At 39.8% G+C, this 22,191-nt stretch overlaps 1 protein-coding gene across 50 annotated transcripts in view; it reads right to left on the reverse strand.

The window, feature by feature from the left end:
- The window catches only part of PHF21A (PHD finger protein 21A), a 192,761-nt gene that overhangs the window by 39,383 nt on the left and 131,187 nt on the right, over positions 1–22,191 (reverse strand). For 32 of the 50 annotated variants that reach the window (XR_015142358.1, XR_015142359.1, XR_015142360.1 and 29 more), the window contains 2 exons: positions 6,979–7,179; positions 700–951 (listed from right to left, as the gene is read on the reverse strand). Coding sequence is in view for 47 of the 50 variants with exons in the window: in XM_086341330.1 (XP_086197456.1) it covers positions 700–951; positions 6,979–7,179 (453 nt within the window). In the remaining 3 variants the exon portion in view is untranslated. The remainder of the gene's footprint in view (positions 1–699; positions 952–6,978; positions 7,180–22,191) is intronic. The other 18 variants (XM_086341341.1, XM_086341319.1, XM_086341340.1 and 15 more) reach the window with 1 other exon arrangement.

The following is a 22,191-nucleotide window of genomic DNA, read 5'->3' on the forward strand; positions in this document are numbered from 1 at the left end:
CAGCACCAGCGCACTCAAGTTTCACAGGGAGGACTGTGGATAGGACAGAGGGACAGCTACATGAAGCCGCGTAAATGCCTCTGTGAAGGGCGTTTCCCCCCTTTAAGTCAAGTCGTATTTTGGCCATCCTTGGTGTCAGGACACCTCTACAGTTATTTAGATAGTGTGTGTGTGTGTTAGTCGCTCAGTCGTGTCCGACTCTTCACAACCCTATTAACTGTAGCCTGCCAGGCTCCTCGGTCCATGGGATTTTCCAGGCAAGAATACTAGAGTGGGTTTCCATTTCCTTCTCCACGGGATCTGCCCAACCCAGGGATTGAACCTGGGCCTCCCGCACTGAAGACTCTTTACTGTCTGAGCCACCAGGGAAGCCTCAAGTACTAGAGTGGGTTGCCATGCCCTCCTCAGGGCATCTTCCTAACAACCCAGGGACTGAACCCAGGTCTTCTGCATTGCAAGTATATTCTTTACTGACTGGGCCACCAGGGAAGCCCCTATAGAAACCCTAATCCTAACCCTAACCCCTATAGATAGTAGGAATGCCATATTCCTTCGTCAGCCCCAAAGGCAAGTTTGGTAATGGTAGAAGACTGATGGAGACTGAAAAATCCAGCAGGAGTATATCATGGATATAGGTCTACAAATGCATAGCCTGAACCCTCTCATGTGGGCACACATAAGTAGCAGCTGCTGGCTTACCAGAGTGACTGTGTTTTTTGCCACAATTTGGACAGCCTCTGCCCCAGGCCCAGTGACCTTACTAGACGTCTGGAGGTTGACTGGTGTGTTCTGCACATCAGTGCTGAGCACAGCCTTCTGACTGTTGATGGCGGTCACCATAGCAATGGTAGGTCTCTGGCCCACAACAGAGGCAGGCATGGTCGCAGTTGCTGCTTTCAAGACGAGAGGTAGTGTCTTTGTGGTAATCATAGAAGCTGTAGTTACAGTCTTCTAGGAGACATGGAGAACAGATATTAGGACACTGAAGTGTCATCCCACTAAACAAAATGCTAACCTCCAGAAGAAAACAAAGCAATGGTTCTCATAATCAGTCAAGCTTTTTGGTGTAACATTTCTTTTGTGTACACAGAGCACAGTTCTTACTACAGGGCAAGACAATGTCAAGTTTGTCAGAGTTCTCAAATTTAGCTTCAAGTCTGTTTATAGTAATAACTGCAAGATAATATGCTGCAGGATTTTCAACAAGGAAAAGAGTGGGTTTACAGATAGAGCATATGAGTGTAACTATTTCTTCTGGTTTTGTAAATTTCTGCTTCCTCTCAATTTAAACTTTGTAAAAGTTGTAAATCAATGAGGTACACACCATCTCTAACTGTTACAACCTCATCAATATGAAGAAACTTATCATATAATTTCTGGTTATCTGCCTTCTGTGACACAAAGCCTGGGATAAAAGGACAGTCAGTGTATTTTAATTCTTTTGAGTGTCACCTTGGAGAGGAGGAAAGGAAACTCACATGAGAATTAGTACAATTTGTTGCCTCAAAGGCAGTAAATCCCCAATTCTAGATAATGAAACCTATTAACCAACTAGTATAGTAAATACCAGCTCTTGATTCCAAAGGGATATGAGTCACTATCAACAACCTTCTCTCTGGAGGACTGCTGCAGAAGTGATTAAAGACCCAGAAAAAGGCGATGGGGTGGAAACAAACACCTGAGTTTCAGAAAGTTTGATAGACCAGAGTCTGTACTAAGATGAGAGGACGTCACTGATGCTCCACAAGCACTTCTGCAGCTTTGGAGCTGTATTTCTCTAGATTTTTCTACTAGCATAACTAAAGGAGCCAGCTACAAAAGAAGAAAATATAAACAATCTCATTTCATGGCACATACATCTATCGAATGCTACTCGTCACTCAATATAGAGATGTTTCAGAAACATGAAAATATACCTGGTCTAACTTGTTGGTTCTCATTTTATCATATTTCATCTTTTTCTTCTTACTTTGTACTTGCCCTGTTCAGTTTCGTAGCTAATAGCCACATGTGGGTATTCAAATTTAATTAAAACAAAATAAAAATTAAAATATCAGTTCCTCAATGACACTAGCCACTCTGAAAGTATTTATAGCCACATGTGACTAGCAGCTACCAAACTGGCCAGTGGCGTTTTCAACACCACAGAAAGTTCTATTGGACAAGCACTGCCCCTCAACCAGGGTGAAGGACCCCACTCTCCCTGAAATAGATCTGAACAAATTCCTTTGTGAATTTCTATTTCAGTGTTTATGCAAGTCCTTGTGTAGTAAGTCATTTGGTTCTAAGTAATTTTTCTGCCTTAAACATTCACGTGACGATACACTTGCATGTATTATCTAACTTTTTAACACCTTTTTTTTTAACCAAAAAAAGGTAATAAGCTGACCTCATCTATTCCATATTGAGAATAATCAGCAATCCTTATTGATGCCTACAATTAAAATCACCCAAATGTTTCCCCTTCCCTTAGTCAATGATACAAGATGGCTTATTTTCCTTGCCACTGTCCTCTCCAGTGTGAAATGGGAGTAAAAGGGGAAACACTGAAAATTATTATTTATTTTGGGAGGTAGCAGGCCATCCACTGCCTATCAGCGATGAAAACCAAATAAAAGCGAAATGCTATTTATCATCAGAAATGTTACAGTAGTATAGCGAAAAGGACTGACTTTATATTACCAGCTATCTTAATATGTTTTTAACCCAGTGTGATATTAGTTCTATCTTTCAATTTAAAACGTTTAAATACACAGAACTTTTGAAGTGGTGAGCAAGTCACACCAGATGGCATTCAATCCTGGTACCACCACGAGTTGTGGAAGGAAAGCTATAATCAGCAGAACTCACTGACATGGATTTTAAAAACGTTTGTGCATGTTGTACTACGTTAAAAGAGGGTCAGTATACTTCTGTTTGAAATATGCTTGGTTCAGGTTAAGTCATTATCAATTTTCTGACTAATTATTCTTAAAAAGTGAGTAAAACCCCAAACTAACCTGAATTATATACTTACCATTAACTGCAACACTAAAAAGCACTGAATTCTAACAAGTGTGTTCACATGTTAGCATTTTTATTCTACTTTAGAAGTATTTAGTTGTAGCTAATTTCACTCCTATCTTCTAGCAGCTGCGTGACTCTCTTTGAATATAAAGGCACAAGACCTAGTACTGTATGTTCTGATGAAAAGCTTCTGATGAATACATTTGCTAACCATTTACTGACACCAGGTATTGCCACGGGTACTGGTTGGCTCTTTACTCGTCTGGTGCTTATTCTATTCTAAGTGCAAGGGAATATAAACCGATCCTGGAGTTCTGAGTTTAGATGACAAAGAGAATCTGAATATTTTGATATCCAAACCTAATGAAAACCTCTGAGTTTTTCTGGCAGGAGGAAGAGAAGACACAGAAAGGAAAGGTGCCCCCAAACAGAGAAAGTTAGTTTTATGGAAGCTGTGATTAGTCCTTGACTGATTGATGCAGTCCAAGTATGATCTCTTCCAAGAGACGAAAGTAGTTTTCCCAGTTTCATAAAGGGGTTCTTTATGGACAAAACCAAAACTGCATGAACTAGAAGTTAATGCAGAAAATACATGGCAAGAAGTACTAACAGCAAAATCTTTTTATTTTTTTGCTAAGTTATTGGTTTTTTACAGTCACATGTGGCTAGTGGCTGCAAAGCACAAGGTACTGAATTTAAAAAGACCAGCTCCAATGTACAAATCAGAACTTAAGAGGGATTATTACTATGGGCTCTAATTAACTTCCACATCTATTTCAGATTGTTGGTTTAGTTCTGAATGGAAGGTAACCGTTGTACACTTGGACAGCTATCAGTAGAATTCCACTCCCTTTTGTCTCTAAGGGTTTATTTTCTGTTTGGCTTTATTAATTGCATGCTTCTTTATATCTGTATTCATTTAAAATGACAGAGTTGTGAGTATAAGTTGAAGAGCACACCTGTGTTCAACTGTTCTTTCATTGTTTTCTGTAGATTGGAAAATTTTCAAAATATACATACAAATATGAGCTGGAGTTAGCTAAGTAAAGGGAACTGGTTTCCTTCCCCCATCCCTCCCTCTCCCCAGCCTTGGTACATGCTAATCATCCAACTTAGAATAAAACGCTTGCTCTTCCTAGCGTCTCCTCTTTGCTCACACAGATCGCCAAATTTATAGTTAATCCTTTCTGGACTGAAACATTTAGTATATGCCATATATTAAACTTCCCATTTGTCCCTAACCTCATGAACCTTTAATGACTCCCTATGACTGCCAAAAACCCCCAAAGTTCTGCCACAGGTTGGAGAGCTTCCACAAGCTAGCCTCTTCCTACTTCCTGGCTCTATCTCCCTCCCACCACTTCCTGGAATCCAGGCTCCAGCCACATCAGCCTCCTTGCTATTCCCAAGGCACGCATTTCCTTTCTGTCCGTACTTTTGTTCACACTTCTCTCTGCAGTGTGACGCTCTTTCCCCTCTGCCCCATCACTGAGCTCTCTTATCTGTCAAAGCCCTGATCAAAAGCTACCTTCTTTATGTAGCACTCTCTGATCCCTCTGGTCAATATTACTGTCCTTGGGTATTTTCACAGCTCCTCATTGGTGTTTTCATTTTTTTCTTGTTAGCTGTTTACATCTTCCTCTCTTCTAGATTTTTTAAGTTCTTGAAGACAGAAACCCTATCTTATTTATGAATCTGTCCTCTCCAGTGCCCAGCACTGGGCTTGCATATAGTAGAGACTCAATCAATATTTACATAATTAATGAAAAGAATTATCACAGTTTACCAGAGTCTAGGCAGGGACATTGCTGTTGTTCAGTTGCCAAGACATTACTACCTCTCTGTACTAAAAGCCAGCATATTAGGAGCACCCAATAAATAATGATGGACAGTTTACCATAAAAACAAAACCCCCAAACTTGAAGATCTTTTAGCTTTTATCGTAAAAAAAAAAAAAAAGGCAATATAAAACAAGCTTAGTTAAATCAGTTAAAATATCAGATAGGCTACCAGATGGAGCGGCCACAGTTTTGGGAATAGCCCCAGGCCCCTTACTATTGCCATCCCAAACCAGTACAGAACTCAGATTACCAGGGAAGGGAACAGATGGAGCGGCCACAGTTTTGGGAATAGCCCCAGGCCCCTTACTATTGCCATCCCAAACCAGGACAGAACTCAGATTACCAGGGAAGGGAATAGCTATTGTTTAAGTATTAGGTAAGTATTTCCTCTGATTTGTGCAATATCGAATGGTACTTGAAGAAGAAGTTTCCATGGATTAATAGAGAAAACTCCTAGTACCAGGAAACAATGAATTCTAAAAAAACTCCTTCCATGTAAACACCTTCTGATCAAACTGTACTTTGGAAAGAGAACAACCAATCCAACTCTGTTAAAAACTCCAAAAGAAGTAAACTGATAGACAACCTTTTAGAAGAAATGCAAGTCCTGGTCAGGGGGGTTTTAAAGTCAGTTCGAATGCCTCATTTCCAAATAGCTTTAGAGATCAGGGTAAAAATGATGCAGGCCACTCTAGCTACCTGATTTACAATGAGGACTCTTCATTTTTCCTTCTTTGGCCTTTTATATAATGTTAGTATTTCTCTTTTGGACATTGTATAGCAGTTTAGAGTAGCAAATGGACAGGTTTTTCAGTCAGAATGTCTGGGTTCAAATCTTTGCTCTACCACGTAACATTCACATGATTTTAGGCAATTACTAATTTCTCTATGCCTTAGTTTTCTTCTCTAGAAATCAGAGATAATAATAATAATACTGTCCTAGGAGGGCTGGGGTGAGGACTGTGCACATTGTACATGTAAAGCCCTTAGGAGAGTGCCAGTATAACGTTACAACCTCTGTCAAATGTATCTTCAGTATTTTTATAAGTATTTTTTTGCATTTGCAAAATATTGTGTATGAACCAGTCCAACTGTACATAAACAGTGACTAACCAAGTAAACTATACTCTTTTGCTCTACATATAAAGATATGGTGGAGATGGTGGTGGTGGGTGAGCGGTGTCTATGCTTAGGTTTCAGAAGATCCCCAAATCCTTGAAACCATGTGCAAAAATGACTGCATTAGGTGTGAATGTGTATTTTTCCGGGGAGGAAATCCATGGCTTCACAGAGTCTCAGAGGAGTCTGTGACCTCCAAAGATCAGGAGCCACTGCTGAAGAGTCCCAATTTAAAAGGTATGCCCACACTACATATAAGAGTGTGGAGATCAAGCTTGATTACTTCTCTTAATTGAATCATTTCTAAATACATCCTTTTCTGTGTGTCTTGAATGCCTTAATATTCTTACATTATGTGGTAGTATAAATGCCTTTTTCAGTAAAATCATTTATTTGCACAGCTACACCAATTAGAATGTTCTTAAGCTTTCCACTCCTCAGCACTATTTTTGACTTGTAGCTTCCATTTCAGATTTCCTTCACTGTATGAGAACAAATACATATTCTCATATGAGATGAATATGAACTTGGAAGTGAATATTTCATTTCTATGAAATATATCACCTTCTAAATGCCTCTTTCTACTGGTCCCATGGGCATTGATCCTGGAATATTTCCACACCAACTGCTAAGCATTCCAGAAAAACCATTCTTGAGGATGTCAAGTCACAGAGACATTTAGAACAAGTGTAAATAAACACTTTCAGAAATTCAAAATAAGACTTTAATTCTGCTCTAATACAGAGACATGACTTTTCTTTGATTACCTTTTCCCCTTCTTTGGACACATGGGAAATCATTTTAACTTTTACTCTTTGGTAATGTTATTTCTTTCTGCCGATGAATTCCAAGTGATTGTTATCCCAGACACAGTATAAAAAAGTAACCAAAAGAACTTCTGCTCAGTGCTAGTTCAGCTTGTTAGTGCAGGCTGAAACAGGACCTAGCTCTCCGTAACCAGTGACAACTCAGCCCACGGCATGAAGCGTGGGGTGCCGGTCCACACGCATACCTGCGGCGCGGTCAGGCCGGGGGAGGACGCAGCCGCCTGCGCGTGGTGGTGGTGGTGCTGCTGCTGCTGTAGCTGCTGCAGTGGCTGCTGCTGTGCTGTTTGTAGTTTGTTTTCAGACTGTGGCAATGGCTGTATTTGGAACTTGTCTGGTTGTTCTTGCTTTACTATCAGGTTTTTCCGTAGCTGTTCAACTACTCTTTTCTACCAAATGAGGACAAAAAAGAATAAAATCTATTAGAATATTGTTCTATCAGCTGTAGAGAAATAGGCAGCAATTATATGCCCCTGACAACTTTTCTGGAACCAGCTAAATCTGAAACTGGTTACATCTAAAATTTAGACAACAGATAAGACAACTGAGAAGAAACCCATGGCACAAGACACACTTCATATATAAAGGGAAGCTGAGCCACAGATGAGAAGAAAAGCTAGGGGAGGGCACACAGCAGAGCTGAGACTCCTTGGCTCTTATTACTTGGTGTGCCGGACTGGAAGGACAGTTTAAAGTAGCAGTAAACACATGATTCTGGAGACACACTGCCTCAATTCAAATTTCAGTTCTGCTACTTACCAGTTATATGACATTGGTCAAGTCACATAACCTATCTGTGCTTCAATTTCCTGTTCTGTAAAATGAGGTAATTGACAATAACCTTAAGACTCTTACAAGTACCAAAACGCCTCATGTAAAGTACTCAGAATTATTAGTGGTGTACATTGTTAGTCATTTTTTTTCTTTTGCATCTGATAACATAGATACCAGTCATAGTAATTTTTATTAATCAAACAAACATCATGTATGTACCCCACTTTAAAACATTAAACAGACTTTAAGAAACCTTGATCCCAGCACCATGTGATATACACAACAGAGACTTTAAATTACTGAAACAGGTACCTCATGTAACAGGATTAGGAAAACTTTGTTTAGGCAGAGTAGGGTTTTGAGTATATGGGATGAAATTTTCAGATAAATTTGTTTCCCTGACTTTACTGAAATCAAAGAAAATGGTATGTTCAGAAACTTTCATTACTATAATACTACATTTCAACAAAGTGACACTTCACGGAGGCGCAGACTTAACTTCGTTTGCAACTAAACTTTGCATCTAGAACTACATGGCCAAGTGAATGTCTCTTCACATGGCGTGTGGAGCGGTGGAACTGAAGACTGGCAAATGGCTCAGAGAAAGTACACTGACCGTTTGGGGCCTGCCTTGGGCTCTGACTCTCCGGCCTTAATGGCTGGAAGAAAGTCTAAGCAGTGCTCCTCATTTACGCTTTTGAGGTGAGTTCACCAGCTGAGGTTTGTTACTTCTGACAAAAGCAGGTTGCTATTTTCTAATATAGATTTTAAATAGAGAAGAAGAAGTAAATAAAGATCGCTAAATGAGGGGTTAAGTGAAACCATAAGGGCCAGGCTGATTTTCACATTCCTGCTTATGACTCTAACCAACTTCACTACAAAATACTCTCTAAAGAAGCCAAACCTGCAGGTTATGTGTTTAACCTACTTGAACATTAAGATATTTACAAAATAAATTTTTTTTTAATGTTAAGCCAATACAAAATACATTCTTGACAAAAAAAAAAATTTTTTTTTTTTTTACTGATTCTTTTTAGGTAATGAAAATATCGTATAAAGGCTGGTGAAGGGGGAGTAGGCTGTACTTCACACTCTGCCAGCACTGCCTCTCTGAGAAGTTAAAACATTAAAAAGAAAAAAGAAAGATGCAGAGTTCAAAGTATTTCCAGAAACCCATCTGCAAAATACGAAAAATGAAAATTAATAAAAATATAAAATTCTTATAAAAATAACTTTCAAGTCTTCAAAATCCTATTTCTCAAATACAGAAGGCAGAGCAATGGAATGGATATAGTTTAAGAGAATGGGAGTAATAGCAGTGGTGCTATGGATAATTCTGAGCATCACATGTAGATTTTATTACTTGGTGACTGCCACAACATTTAGACATGCAACAATTAAATAATTATTTAGAGCTGCTTTCAGTCCCCCTCCCCAACATATTAATCAGCATTAATTAAACATATTAACAAACTAGTTAAAGTGCAGCACCGGCAGCTGAAGAAAGGGACTAGAGAGTCTTTACCAAAACAAAAACAAACCTCCAGCTTAGATCAGGGGGAGGAGGAGAAACAATACAAACATAAATGTGGTATCTGCCAAAAAACAGACTTTGAACAAAAACAGCACCGGAAACTAAATCATTACTATACTAGGCACAAAAGGAAAGGGTGTTTTTCTCCTCTCCAGCCATCCTTGGGAAATACACTGTGCTCTTCCACTTACTGCCTAACCGGGTTAAACTAGAAGCAAGAGACAAAGCTCGGAACCCACTCCTCTTGTTTTGTACAACAGAAGGGAACAGTAGCGGAAAGAACAAGAAAGGGACGCAGGCTAGAGTACTCTGCAGCCATAAGGCTAGAGCAAGGTGACGACCAATCAGAACCAGAATCAGGACCGTGGGAGTCAGTGAGTCACCAGGCATTTACAACTGTCCCTCCCCCGGGGCCTGAAACAAAGAGGAGAGGGGAAGTGGGAGCCTAACACCTGCAAACTTACTAGTCCTTGAGAAGAGGGAAAGAAAGAAAGAATAGAGAGCTGTGCAGACTGGACACAGGTCAGATCACATGAGCTGTGTAATGCTTCCTTTGAAAGAAGGCGCTAGCTAGCATATTTCAGAGAGCCGCTCAGAAATGCATTGCCCTGGCAGTCCTTGCTGTGTTCACCAGAAGATGAGAAGAATATCCAGCATATAGTTGTGCATGTCTATGGATTTTTTTTTTTTTTTAAAGCAAGGTTCAGGTTGATTCGTTATGTCAAACTCCTATTCACTGCATTCTGAAAACCAATGATCTAAAGTTAGATGAGTTCTGGAGTGGAGGTGCTCCTTCTTATGAGCACAGACACTATGCACACTCTTTAAGGGCCAGCCATGAAATTAAAAGACGCTTACTCCTTGGAAGGAAAGTTATGACCAACCTAGATGGCATATTCAAAAGCAGAGACATTACTTTGCCAACAAAGGTCCATCTAGTCAAGGCTATGGTTTTTCCAGTGGTCATGTATGGATGTGAGAGTTGGGCTGTGAAGAAGGCTGAGCACCGAAGAATTGATGCTTTTGAACTGTGGTGTTGGAGAAGACTCTTGAGAGTCCCTTGGACTGCAAGGAGATCCAATCAGTCCATCCTAAAGGAGATCAGTCCTGGGTGTTCTTTGGAAGCAATGATGCTGAAGCTGAAACTCCAGTACTTGGGCCACCTCATGCGAAGAGCTGACTCATTGGAAAAGACTCTGATGCTGGGAGGGATTGGGGGCAGGAGGACAAGGGGACAACAGAGGATGAGATGGCTGGATGGCACCACCGACTCGATGGACGTGAGTTTGAATGAACTCCGGGAGTTGGTGATGGACAGGGAGGCCTGGAGTGCTGCAATTCATGGAGTTGCAGAGTCAGATGCGACTGAACTGAACTGAACTGAACTGAATAAAGGAGAGCTGCCCTGTGCAGTAGTTGGCTCTTCTAGGTTCCACATCCAGGTTTGTTCTAGTTCAGTCTTGTAGCTTCTGGCAAATAACAGTAATCACATTAACTCCAGTAAGACCCTGATCTAGGCCTGTACCAGTCTTGGGTGGCAGTGAGGGAATAGAGCTACAGTGTTTCGTAAGTCTTAGCCTGTGGTGTCAAACAAAGTTCTTAAGTAAGTAGTCTCTCATCTTCACAGGTAGTGAGCCTATACACTCTTGCTATTGTGTGTTTTAAACAAAGAAATCATGACTTCTGCTGGTCATGGATGAAGGTTATACTGGCATAAGCAACTAGATATTTTCAATGTTATTCACATATATTCAACTTAAACATTGCTAATTATCTTGAAACATTATCCTGAAGCTTCGAGAAAAGGCAAAGTCTCACAAACTGGCTATTTGTCACTTACTAAATGCTGGGAAAGACTGAAGGCCAAAGAAGGGGACAGCAGAGGATGAGATGGTTAGATAGCATCACCGACTCAGTGGACATGAATTTGAGTAAACTCCAGGAGATAGTGAGGGACAGGGAAGTCTGTCGTGCTGCAGTCCATGGGGCTGCAAAGAGTTGGACACGACTGACCAACTGAACAACAACAAAAAACAAGTTAATGAGAGCTAAAAAGGACGGCAATGGCACCCCACTCCAGTACTCTTGCCTGGAAAATCCCATGGATGGAGGAGCCTGATGGGCTGTACTCCATGGGGTCACTAAGAGTCGGACACGACTGAGCGACTTCACTTTCACTTTTCACTTCCATGCACTGGAGAAGGAAATGGCAATCCACTCCAGGATTCTTGCCTGGAGAATCCCAGGGACGGGGGAGCCTGGTGGCCTGCCGTCTATGGGGTCGCACAGAGTCGGACACGACTGAAGCGACACAGCAGCAGCAGCAGCAGCAAAAAGGAGGGAGGAGAAGAAGGACAAAAGAACTGGAAAAGGAAAAGCTGGAAAGAGTAAAGGCAGAAAGGAGAGAGAAAAAGTGAACAATGTGCTATCTTCTCTCCTTAATACATTTTCTATAAACAACAGGCCAGTGTGCCAGACATCCAGAATGGCTAGTACTGCCCCCTTCAATTCATCTGTCAAGAAGTGCTCCAGAAACCCCGCATGTGATTCCACGCCTCCGATTCCCTTCACACTCGCATCACTAGGTTTCACCAGGGCTTGTTCAGGCAGAAGCGTTCAGAGTCCCTGACACGTGAAGTCACAGTTTCTGAGACAGGTAGTCACTGTGATAAATATTGTGACATTCCGTAATACTATCAACGTGCTCACATGAGAGCAAGACAGACCCCAAGGAAAAACACAGAAGTTTATAGGTCAATTCAACAGGAAATTGGGCTCATTTTTCTGCTATGTAAGTCAGTCGCTCCAAGTGCCACGGCCTTTGTCAACACACAAGGGAGAGGGACGGTGGAAGATCAGCCTGCTCTTCCACTCAAGCCACAAATTTATTCCCATCAAACCCTCACACAGATTTCAGAAAGCCTCACTCAAGAGCAACTCCAGACACAAGCACTGCCCTCCACAACTGGACACTGTGCTTCAAGGCTTTGTTTTTCCACACAGTCGCTCAGCTCGCTTGTGTTTCACTCAGCGTTACCTGTTCGTGTACAGTTATGAGAGGGCTACACCCACTCAAACATCTTCTCACACAGCATTCCCTTAAAACTTCATCTTTTTTCCTCCCTGATCAACCACACAATCAGAAAATACAGCCCTGCCTCTTCATACCAAAAACTGATAGAGACATGTAACTTTTCACAAATCCAGAAAATCAAGAGAAAAACTTTACCCATCTTCATACCTAAAATGCAATGAAAAAATTTCCAGGTCTTCAGACTTACCAACTGCACAAATGAAAACAGGTTACTAAGTTTTTTGTGTGCAGAAAAACTAACATGAAGAAATTTACATTTGCTAATAAACTCAGAATTTAGAAAGAGAAAAGAACCCTTTCTACTGTCCAACTGAGAATTAATCAACTGTATTTATAAGCAACACCAATACTCAATAACAGTGAAAAGGTAGAAAGATCAGATGAGTCTTCAGAATGCTGCCATGTAATTATTCTCTAAAGAACAGGGTATGTTACTGGCATAACATCAATGACAAAATTACAATCCAGAGTAAAAGCTACATGCTATTTAAAGGAAATAGAAAATTAAGTGACGATTCCACCATTTTATCAAGAACAACAAAAAAAAAAAGGAAAAGAAGCAATAAACTCAAAATAAGTTCCTTCTTGATGTTAAAACTGAAATTTAATGGGAAGATACATACTGAAGTTATTAGAGGGAATGTTCAGGGGAGACACGCAGAATAGAATTCAGACAGGGGAGCAGAAGGAGGAATACTGGAGGCAGCATTTACAAAAACATACTTAGGGGAATTCCTCGGTGGTCCAGCCGGTAGGACTCAGGCCTTTACCACTGGGACCTAGGTTCAATCCCTGGTTGTGGAACCAAGATCCAGTAAACTGCACAGACCAGCCAAAAGGAAAATATGGATGGATAGATAAAATACACACATGTATTTAAATATATATTTATATATACTCAGATGAAAATAATTACATTTCATTCATTTTGTAAGGCACTAGGAGGTTTCCCCCAAACACTGTGTCATTCAGTTTCAGCATTAGAATTAGACAAATAGCATCTAACCTTACAAGCCTCTTTTAAAAGGAATATATTCTTGAGAAACACTACCTGTTTGGCCACATAGTATCTATACCTCATCTAATACATGAACTGTGTATATTGTCTACTAAAGCGGATTTGTTTGGTCTTAGAGAGTTGGGAACACAGATATTTTACAGTTCTGCAAGGGGTCACAGAATTTGTACAGTACAATTTAGATGAATTAAGGAACAGCAGCAGTTGGAATTATCAGGGTTTTTTCCTGTAAAGTTCAAAATTCTCTACATGGATGCTTAACAGATGGTAGAGAATGCATATGTCATGATAATGATTAGACTTTGGCTTTTTTAATTAAAAAATATTCTTTGGGGTTTATTCTTGCTTTAACACACACACACACACACACACACACAGATATTTACAACAATAGATTTTACATTCATCCCTACAGGAGATTAGACCTTTTATTCGTATCAATGGGGTTTATATCTCATTTCCATTGGGGATTACATCTTTTATTTGACAGCCTGATTGAAATGCAGTTTACTTTTTTTCTTATAATAGTTCATTCACACTCTAATAGGTAAACTCAACCCCACCTTCCCCCAACTCCTTACGCAGGACTATAAAAGACTGCCAAGACAACTATAGTCAAACTTTGTCTAAATCTATGAACCCTTCTAATAGGAACCTGAGAACTTATCTTTAATTTGCATCAAACAAGAAAGAGTGTAGCTGTTTACTCAAGAGAGAACAGTCCCTGGAGAACTACAGTGTTTCAATATGTAACACACCCAGATGCTGGGACAAAACAGTATCAACAAAGAGAGAGACTAAAAAAGAGCACTGCGCGCTGGGAATGGTAGTTATAATATATTTATCCATAATAAAAGAGGAAGGAAGCCAAAATCAGAACCCAGTTAGCTTGCATTTAAGTTCTCTACGTTTCTTTGACGTACTAAACTATACTGTCCTGCCTGCTCCAGAAAAATGCTGAGGATCAAATGAATAAATGCTGGGGAGTGCTTAGGAAATTGTCAAGGGCAATGTGAAAAGCAGAGATGATAACCAATGAATAATACAATTTCTCTAGTATGAGTTTTAAGCTCAGAGCAACCACTAATTAAATGTGATTTTTCTTTTCAATGTCAATTATCTTTCAATCATTTTATTTTTAACATCTAGCCAAACATTTTATGCTTGTTCAAACTATGTTATTTTCTTAAAAAATGAGAATCACCAAACAAAGTACAGGATTCAGAAAGAGAATGCTACCTGTTGCCCTTTTATCTCAGAAATCAAACACAGTAAAGAATATTTTCCTGTGCAGAAATCCGTACAGCCCAGATTCTTCTACCTCTATTAGTGGTTCAGGGCCATATTCTGAATACATAAAATAGATGTCCAATTTAAATGTAACCTGACCCAGCAAAGACCCTAGATACAGTAATGCGAACAGCAGAAAAAAACCTGTAAGAACCATTTATAATCTGTACAATTTAGCTGCTTGCTAATATAAAAAAAGTGCCTGAATCATTGTGTTTGTACCACAGTGAGATATGACACACAGGCTATTAATCTGTAAATTAAGCTCCAGTTCAGTACAACGCGTGGCCCTCTGTAACCGTCTGTTACAAACCTGCACGCACCACCAGCCTGTCCTTCACCGTTCCACGGCTCTACCCCACAACTTTAAAGGCAGCTCTGCCTTGTTAATGTCAGAGTTGTCCCATACACTATAGAAATCCTCTCACTGCTCTGCCCTGAAGCTGCTATGGTTCTCCTCACAAAAGAAGTATGATTGGAAATGGCTGCACAGTAGCTGTCCCTGACAAGTTGGATATGAAAATACAATTTAAGCACAATAATGATCCTAAAATGGGGGGAAGGAAAAGGAAGAACAAAACCAAAAACCTCTATTATTTTACAGAATACTGCTCAGATAACAACAGACTGTTTTGGTGACTCAAGCCCTGGGTACAATTTGAGATAATGCAGGAAGCCTTGTTTTCACAGAAACGTACGACAGAATCAGATTCTAGGAGAGGCAAACATTACAGACTATCTGACCAAATTCTGAGCAGAATACGCGCACTGAGTCACAGATCAATCAATCCCAAGGATGAGGATATCTTTTCACGATCCTCAGTTTTGCAGCTTTTTTCTTAAATGAGATAAAAAGAGAAGAGTATTAGAATACTATACTGTGTCAGGCAGGATATATCAGGTATAAAATATTTCTGATGAAATGTAACGCTTTCCTCACACTGAAACAAAAGTAGGGCTTATAAATCACTAAACACTGATATTTCGCATTGGTAAGTATTTGATGAAAGTACAACCTGAACAGCATATTTTTTATCATCTACCATAATAGCATAATCACACAGATTAAAAGATTCCAAAGCTGCTAAATGAATATCTCTTAATTTCAAAGTGTTCAGCTTCAGTATTTTATCACTAAGTATTTATTATAATCACTTAAAGAAGAAAATGAACAGTTTATAAATATACTTTCTGACAAGACCCCGCATGACACAACAGAGGAAGCAATTCTGTCACCTATGTAGGCTGCCAAGATGAGGGGTAGTTAACTTCAAGGGACTGGATCTTACAAGACACGTGACAAAGAACGATTTGCATTACTCTGTATTTAGTCTGAGTTTTCTGCAACAGAGAAGGAAGAAACCTGAACTCATCCTTCAGAATTTCAGAGCAGGTTTGGTTTTTCTTTGTTTTAAACGGTCAGTACTAGAAATTTTAATTAGAAAGAGAGACATTTAGCAATACAGAAGAAAAGCATGAACAAAGCATTTCGTTAAGAAATTTTGATTTGTATTAAGTCTTAAGTATGAAGAAAAACATTTTTCACAAGCTATGAAAATGACTAAATCCAATCCACAAATCTCTACATAAGTATTTAAAGTCTTTACACACACACACACACACACACGCAAGCACATAATTCTAATTTTTAGAAAAGATGGTATGGCCACAGTAAAAATGATTTGTTGTTTTATCTTCTGTTAGCATACTTTTTAGTCCTGAAGGTGTGGCTCACTCTTTACCATACTGTTCTCCAGTTTCCACATCCAACAAGATAGTGAGGGTCAAAAGAGAAGAGGACATTTCACTAAACACAAGACGCATCTCTCCGTTTGTTTTTGCTGTTGCTGTTTGATTTTATTTTTAAATCTTTTTTTGTTTGCACCGTGCAGCTTGTGGGATCTCAGTTCCCTGGTGAGGGATGGAACCCTCACGCCCAGCAGTGGAAGGGCCTGACAAGCTGGATATGAAAATACAATTTTTTAACCATTGGACTGCCAAGGAAGTCTCTCTTTGTTTTTCTTAACCCCTGGACTGCCAAGAAGTCTTCCTTTATTTTTCTTTAAATAGACTTAATTTTTAATTGTCGTTTCATTTACATTTTTTAATTTATTGAATTTTTTACTAAAGTATACTTGATACACAATATTATATAAGTTATAGGTGTACGATATAGTGGTTCACAATTTTTAGAGAGTATATTCCATTTATAGTTATTACAAAATATGTGCTATCTTCCCTGTGCTATACAATATATCCTTGCAGCTTATTTTATACCTAATAGTTTGTACCTCTTAATTCCCACCCCTATACTGCCCCTTCCTCTTCCGTCCTCCCACTGGTAACCACTAGTTTGCTCTCTGTATCAGTGACAGACCTAATTTTTAAAGCAATTTTAACTTCACAGTAAAACTGAGTGGAAAATACAGAGAATTCCCATATATATTACCTGCTCCCCTACCCATAGCCTCCTGTATCAACAGTCCCATCAGAATGGTACATTTGTTAAAACTGATGAACCTATACTGATAAATCATTATCACCCCAAATTCACAGCTTATACCAGAGTTCACTTTTTATTAAAATTGAAGTATAGTTGATTTACAATGCTGTGTTAGTTTCTGGTGTACAGGAAAGTAATTCAGTTATATACACACATTCTTTTCCATCGTAGGTTATCGTAAGATACCGACTGCAGTTACCCGTGCTCTACAGCAGGACCTGCTGTTTATCTGTTTTATACGCAGTAGTCCGTATCTGCTAATCTCAGACTCTAATTGATCCCTGCCTCTCCCCTTTGGTAATCCTAAGTTTGTTCTCCATGTCTGTGAGTCTGTTTCTGCTTTGTGAATAAGTTCATTGTGTCATATTTTAGATTCCACACATAAGTGATATCATGTACTTGTCTCTGTCTGACTTCACTTAGTATGATGATTTCTAGGTCCATCCATGTTGCTGCAAATCATATATTCACTCTTTTTTATGGCTGAGTATATATACACACCACTCTTTAAACATTCATCTCTCAGTGGACATCTACATTGCTTCCATGTCTTTTTGCATAATGTAAATGGTGCTGCTATGGACATGGGGTGCATGGATCTTTTCAAATCAGAGTTTTCTCCAGGTATCTGTCCAGGAGTGGGATGCTGAATCATATGCTAGCTCTCATTCCAGTCATAGGTAGTTTTCATTACAATCCCAAAGAAGGGCTACACCAAAGGATGTTCAAACTACTGTACAACTGCACTCATTTCACATGCTAGCAAAGAAATGCTCAAAATTCTCCAAGCTAGGCTTCAACAGTACATGAATCATGAACTTCCAGATATTCAAGCTGGAATTAGAAAAGGCAGATGAAGCAGAGATCAAACTGCCAATATCCACTGGATCACAAGAAAAGCAAGAAAATTCCAGAAAAACATCTACTTCTGCTTCATTGACTAAGCTAAAGCCTTTGACTGTGTGGATCACAACAAACTGAGGAAAATTCTTACAGAGATGGGAATACCACACCAACTTACGTGCCTCCTGAGAAACCCGTATACAGGTCAAGAATCAACAGAACCAGACATGGGACAACAAACTGGTTCTGAACTGGAAAAAAAGTACATCAAGGCTGTATACTGTCACCCTGCTTATTTAACTTATATGCAGAGTACATCATGCAAAACGTTGGGCTGCATGAAGCTCAAGACTGCTGGGAGAAATATCAAACACCTCAGATATGCAGATGACACCACCCTTATGGCAGAAAGTAAAGAGGAACTACAGAGCCTCTTGAAACAGGAGAGTGAAAAAGTTGGCTTAAAACTCAACATTCAAAAAACGAATATCACGGCATTCCAGTCCCATCACTTCATGGCATATAGATGGGGAAACAATGGAAACAGTGACAGACTTTATTTTCTCGGGCTCCAAAATCACTGCAGATGGTGATTATAGCCATGCAATTAAAAGACACTTGCTCCCTGGAAGAAAAGCTATGACAAACCTAGACAGCATATTAAAAAGCAGAGATACTAGTTTGCCAACAAAGGTCAGCTTAGTCAAAGCTATGGTTTTTCCAGTAGTCATGTATGGATGTGAGAGTTAGACCATAAAGAAGGCTGAGTGCCAAAGAACTGATGCTTCTGAACTGTGGTGTTGGAGAAGACTCTTGAAAACCGTTTGGACTGCAAGGAGATCAAACCAGTCAATCCTAAAGGAAATCAATCCTGAATATTCATTGGAAGGACTGATGCTACAGCTGAAGCTCCAATACTTTGGCCACCTGATGCGAAGAGCCGACTCATTAGAAAAGACCCTGATGCTGGGAAAGATAGAAGGCAGGAGAAGGAGACAACAGAGGATGAGATGGTTGGATGGCATCACCAACTCGATATACATGAGTTTGAGCAAGCTCCGGAAGATGGTGAAGGACACAGAAGCCTGGTGTGCTGCAGTCCATAGGGTCGCAAACAGTCGGACACCACTGAGCTACTGAACAACAATGGCAGCTCTATTTTTAGTTTTTTGAGAAACTACCATTCTGTTCACCATAGTGGCTGTACCAGACATTCTCACCAATGGTGTAGGAGGGTTTAGCGTTCACTCTTAATGTTGTACATTCTATGAGTTTTGACAAATATATAATAATGTATCCACTATTGTAATATCATATGGAATAGTTTCATTGCCTAAAAATCCTCTGTGCTCTAACTCTGCACCCCTCAACCCTTGGCATCCACTAATCATTTTACTGTCTCCATAATTTAGGCTTTTCCAGAATGTCATCTGTTGCAATCATACAGTAGGTAGCCTTTACAAACTGGCTTCTTTCACTTAGTAATACATATTGGTTTTCCATGTCTTTTTATCCCCATATATAATATTCCATTGTCTGAATATACCACAGTAGTCTCTTGATTTTTAGATACAATGTAATGGCAGAAAGTGAAGAGGAACTAAAAAGCCTCTTGATGAAAGTGAAAGTGGAGAGTGAAAAGGTTGGCTTAAAGCTCAACATTCAGAAAACGAAGATCATGGCATCTGGTCCCATCACTTCATGGGAAATAGATAGGGAAACAGTGGAAACAGTGTCAGACTTTATTTTCTGGGGCTCCAAAATCACTGCAGATGTTGACTGCAGCCATGAAATTAAAAGATGCTTACTCCTTGGAAGGAAAGTTTTGACCAACCTAGATAGCATATTCGAAAGCAGAGACATTACTTTGCCAACAAAGGTCCGTCTAGTCAAGGCTATGGTTTTTCCAGTGGTCATGTATGGATGTGAAAGCTGGACTGTGAAGAAAGCTGAGTGCCGAAGAATTGATGCTTTTGAACTGTGGTGTTGGAGAAGACTCTTTAGAGTCCCTTGGACTGCAAGGAGATCCAACCAGTCCATTCTGAAGGAGATCAGCCCTGGGAATTCTTTGGAAGGAATAATCCTAAAGCTGAAATTCCAGTACTTTGGCCACCTCATGTGAAGAGTTGACTCATTGGAAAAGACTCTGATGCTGGGAGGGATTGGGGGCAGGAGGACAAGGGGATGACAGAGGATGAGATGGCTGGATGGCATCACTGACTTGATGGACTTGAGTCTGGGTGAACTCTGGGAGTTGGTGATGGACGGGGAGGCCTGGCGTGCTGTGATTCATGGGGTCACAAAGAGTCGGACACGACTGAGTGACTGAACTGAACTGAATGTGAGTGATTACAATAAAAACAACAACAATAGTATCAAACAGCTATTACCTGCCAGGTAAGACAGTAAGGCTCTGAGCATCTAAGGGACTGGACCTAGGTCTCAAGTTAGGGGCAGAGTCAGACTTAAAAGTTTTAGTTCCTGATACCTAATTTCTATCTTTCCTCTCACCACATTATTTTACTTGCTGGTAAGGACCTGAAGTTCTCACATCTATTAATATACAATTTGTTTGTGACCTTGGGTAAGTTATTTACCTGATCTTGGTCTCAGTTTCTCCACTCAGTATTCAATATTTTCTTCTGTTTATAAATCTGTCAATCTCTAAATGGCAAGAATACAATCTCGTGATCTTTACTTTTCACCTCTATATAAGCACAGTACACAGAAAACTAGTAACACTCACAATGATGATCTGACACACTACAAAGAGGCTAAATCATTAAAGAATAGTTTCATTCAAGGATTAAACACTCACATGAACAAGGGTCAAACAGGTAATGCATGTGAATGAAGCAGGCCAGCTATGAGATAATAGAGAGTGTTGGGGACTACAGTCAACTGGAGAGGGAATGACCTGTCTAAAAGCCCTAATACAAGAATTCCTTTTAACACTGTTAAAATATCTTTGTTACTTAGATTAAGCCCATGTGTTACCAGTATTCAACTTTTAGACAGTAATTACATTCACTGAACTATAGTTACTAGGAAAGGGATCAGTCATCACTTAGGAAATTTTTCAACAGCAAAAGGTAAGTCAAAAGAATTTCAGATAAACCCAAAATTCAAATAGCTTTCCTGTTAATCAAAATCTTATTTATCATTGTTAAATGGCTGGGTTGAGACTTCAGTGGGAAGAAGCGCAGACATAAAAGCAAGTGATAAATGGGTACTGAGAAAAATATCTTAAGAGAAACAGACAACAATACACGAAATATAAAAGAACAAAAAATTTGTAATAATATGTTCCATAATTGTGCCAATTTTATCCAAACAGCTTCAAGTACTTTGTAGACAATTTACCCTCCGCCCCATCATGTAACACCAATGTAAGAATGAGCTGGAATCAGTTTCTCTACCACTGAACCGCAGCTGTCTCTAGGACTGAAGAAAGCAGCTGTTTAAACAGCCACACTGCAGAGGTCAGAAAAATGAAAACCACCTTGTTGAAGCTGCCCAGGGAATTACAGTAAGCAAAATGCAATCATCAGACCTGGAATCCGACCACAACACCAGAAACATCTCCTATACTTAACTGGCTCTCATTTCTGAGTACTCCAGATTTTTCAAAATCATTTAGTTTACATGATTAAAAAAAAGGAATCCATGTTATAAACATATGTATTCATTAATAATTTTTCAAGAATCTTACTTTCTGAGTGAACCCTAAATGAAAAGTGATTCCATTTTCACAAATATTTCCCTAATGGTGTGCTTCTTTTAGCTTAAGCAATCATACGTTCATACAGCACTTTGTAAATTCTCATACCCTCTTATCAAATAAGATTCTCACTACTCTGTGGGGTGAATTAAGACAACTGTCTTTGATTAGACAGGGACACTGAGGTGATTGATGACTAGCCAAAAGTTATGCAGTTACTTCATAGTAAAAAGGGCACTAGAATATGGACTTCCTCTCCCCTAGAAAACTAGTCTGAATGAAGCTCTGTTCACTGAACAAAGAGCTGAAGCTCGTTTGTCTGAGCCAGTCCTTCTGGGGTTGACAGGAGGCTGGGTGACATCCAAGTGGACTGTCTAAAAGTGGAGTATCGTTTAGATACTGGACTGTCTAAAACTGGTGTGGGGAGATCAGCCAGGGCGAGAAACGTCCTCTGCTGGGCATCAGTCTCTAGATAGAGTAACTGCCAGGAAACAAAAGACAGGCCATGAAAGCCGAGGAAGAAGAAGAGCCTGCACAACAACCTGAAGGGCCAAGCTGGAGAGGCGCCCGAGGATACAGTCAAGGTGGGAGATGGGACGGTCAGAGACGAGGCATGGATGGCAC

This window comes from Bos grunniens, chromosome 15 (assembly GCF_055505025.1).
Source record: "Bos grunniens cultivar Pamir isolate PY7600 chromosome 15, Bosgru_T2T1.0, whole genome shotgun sequence".
Lineage (NCBI taxonomy): Eukaryota > Metazoa > Chordata > Mammalia > Artiodactyla > Bovidae > Bos > Bos grunniens.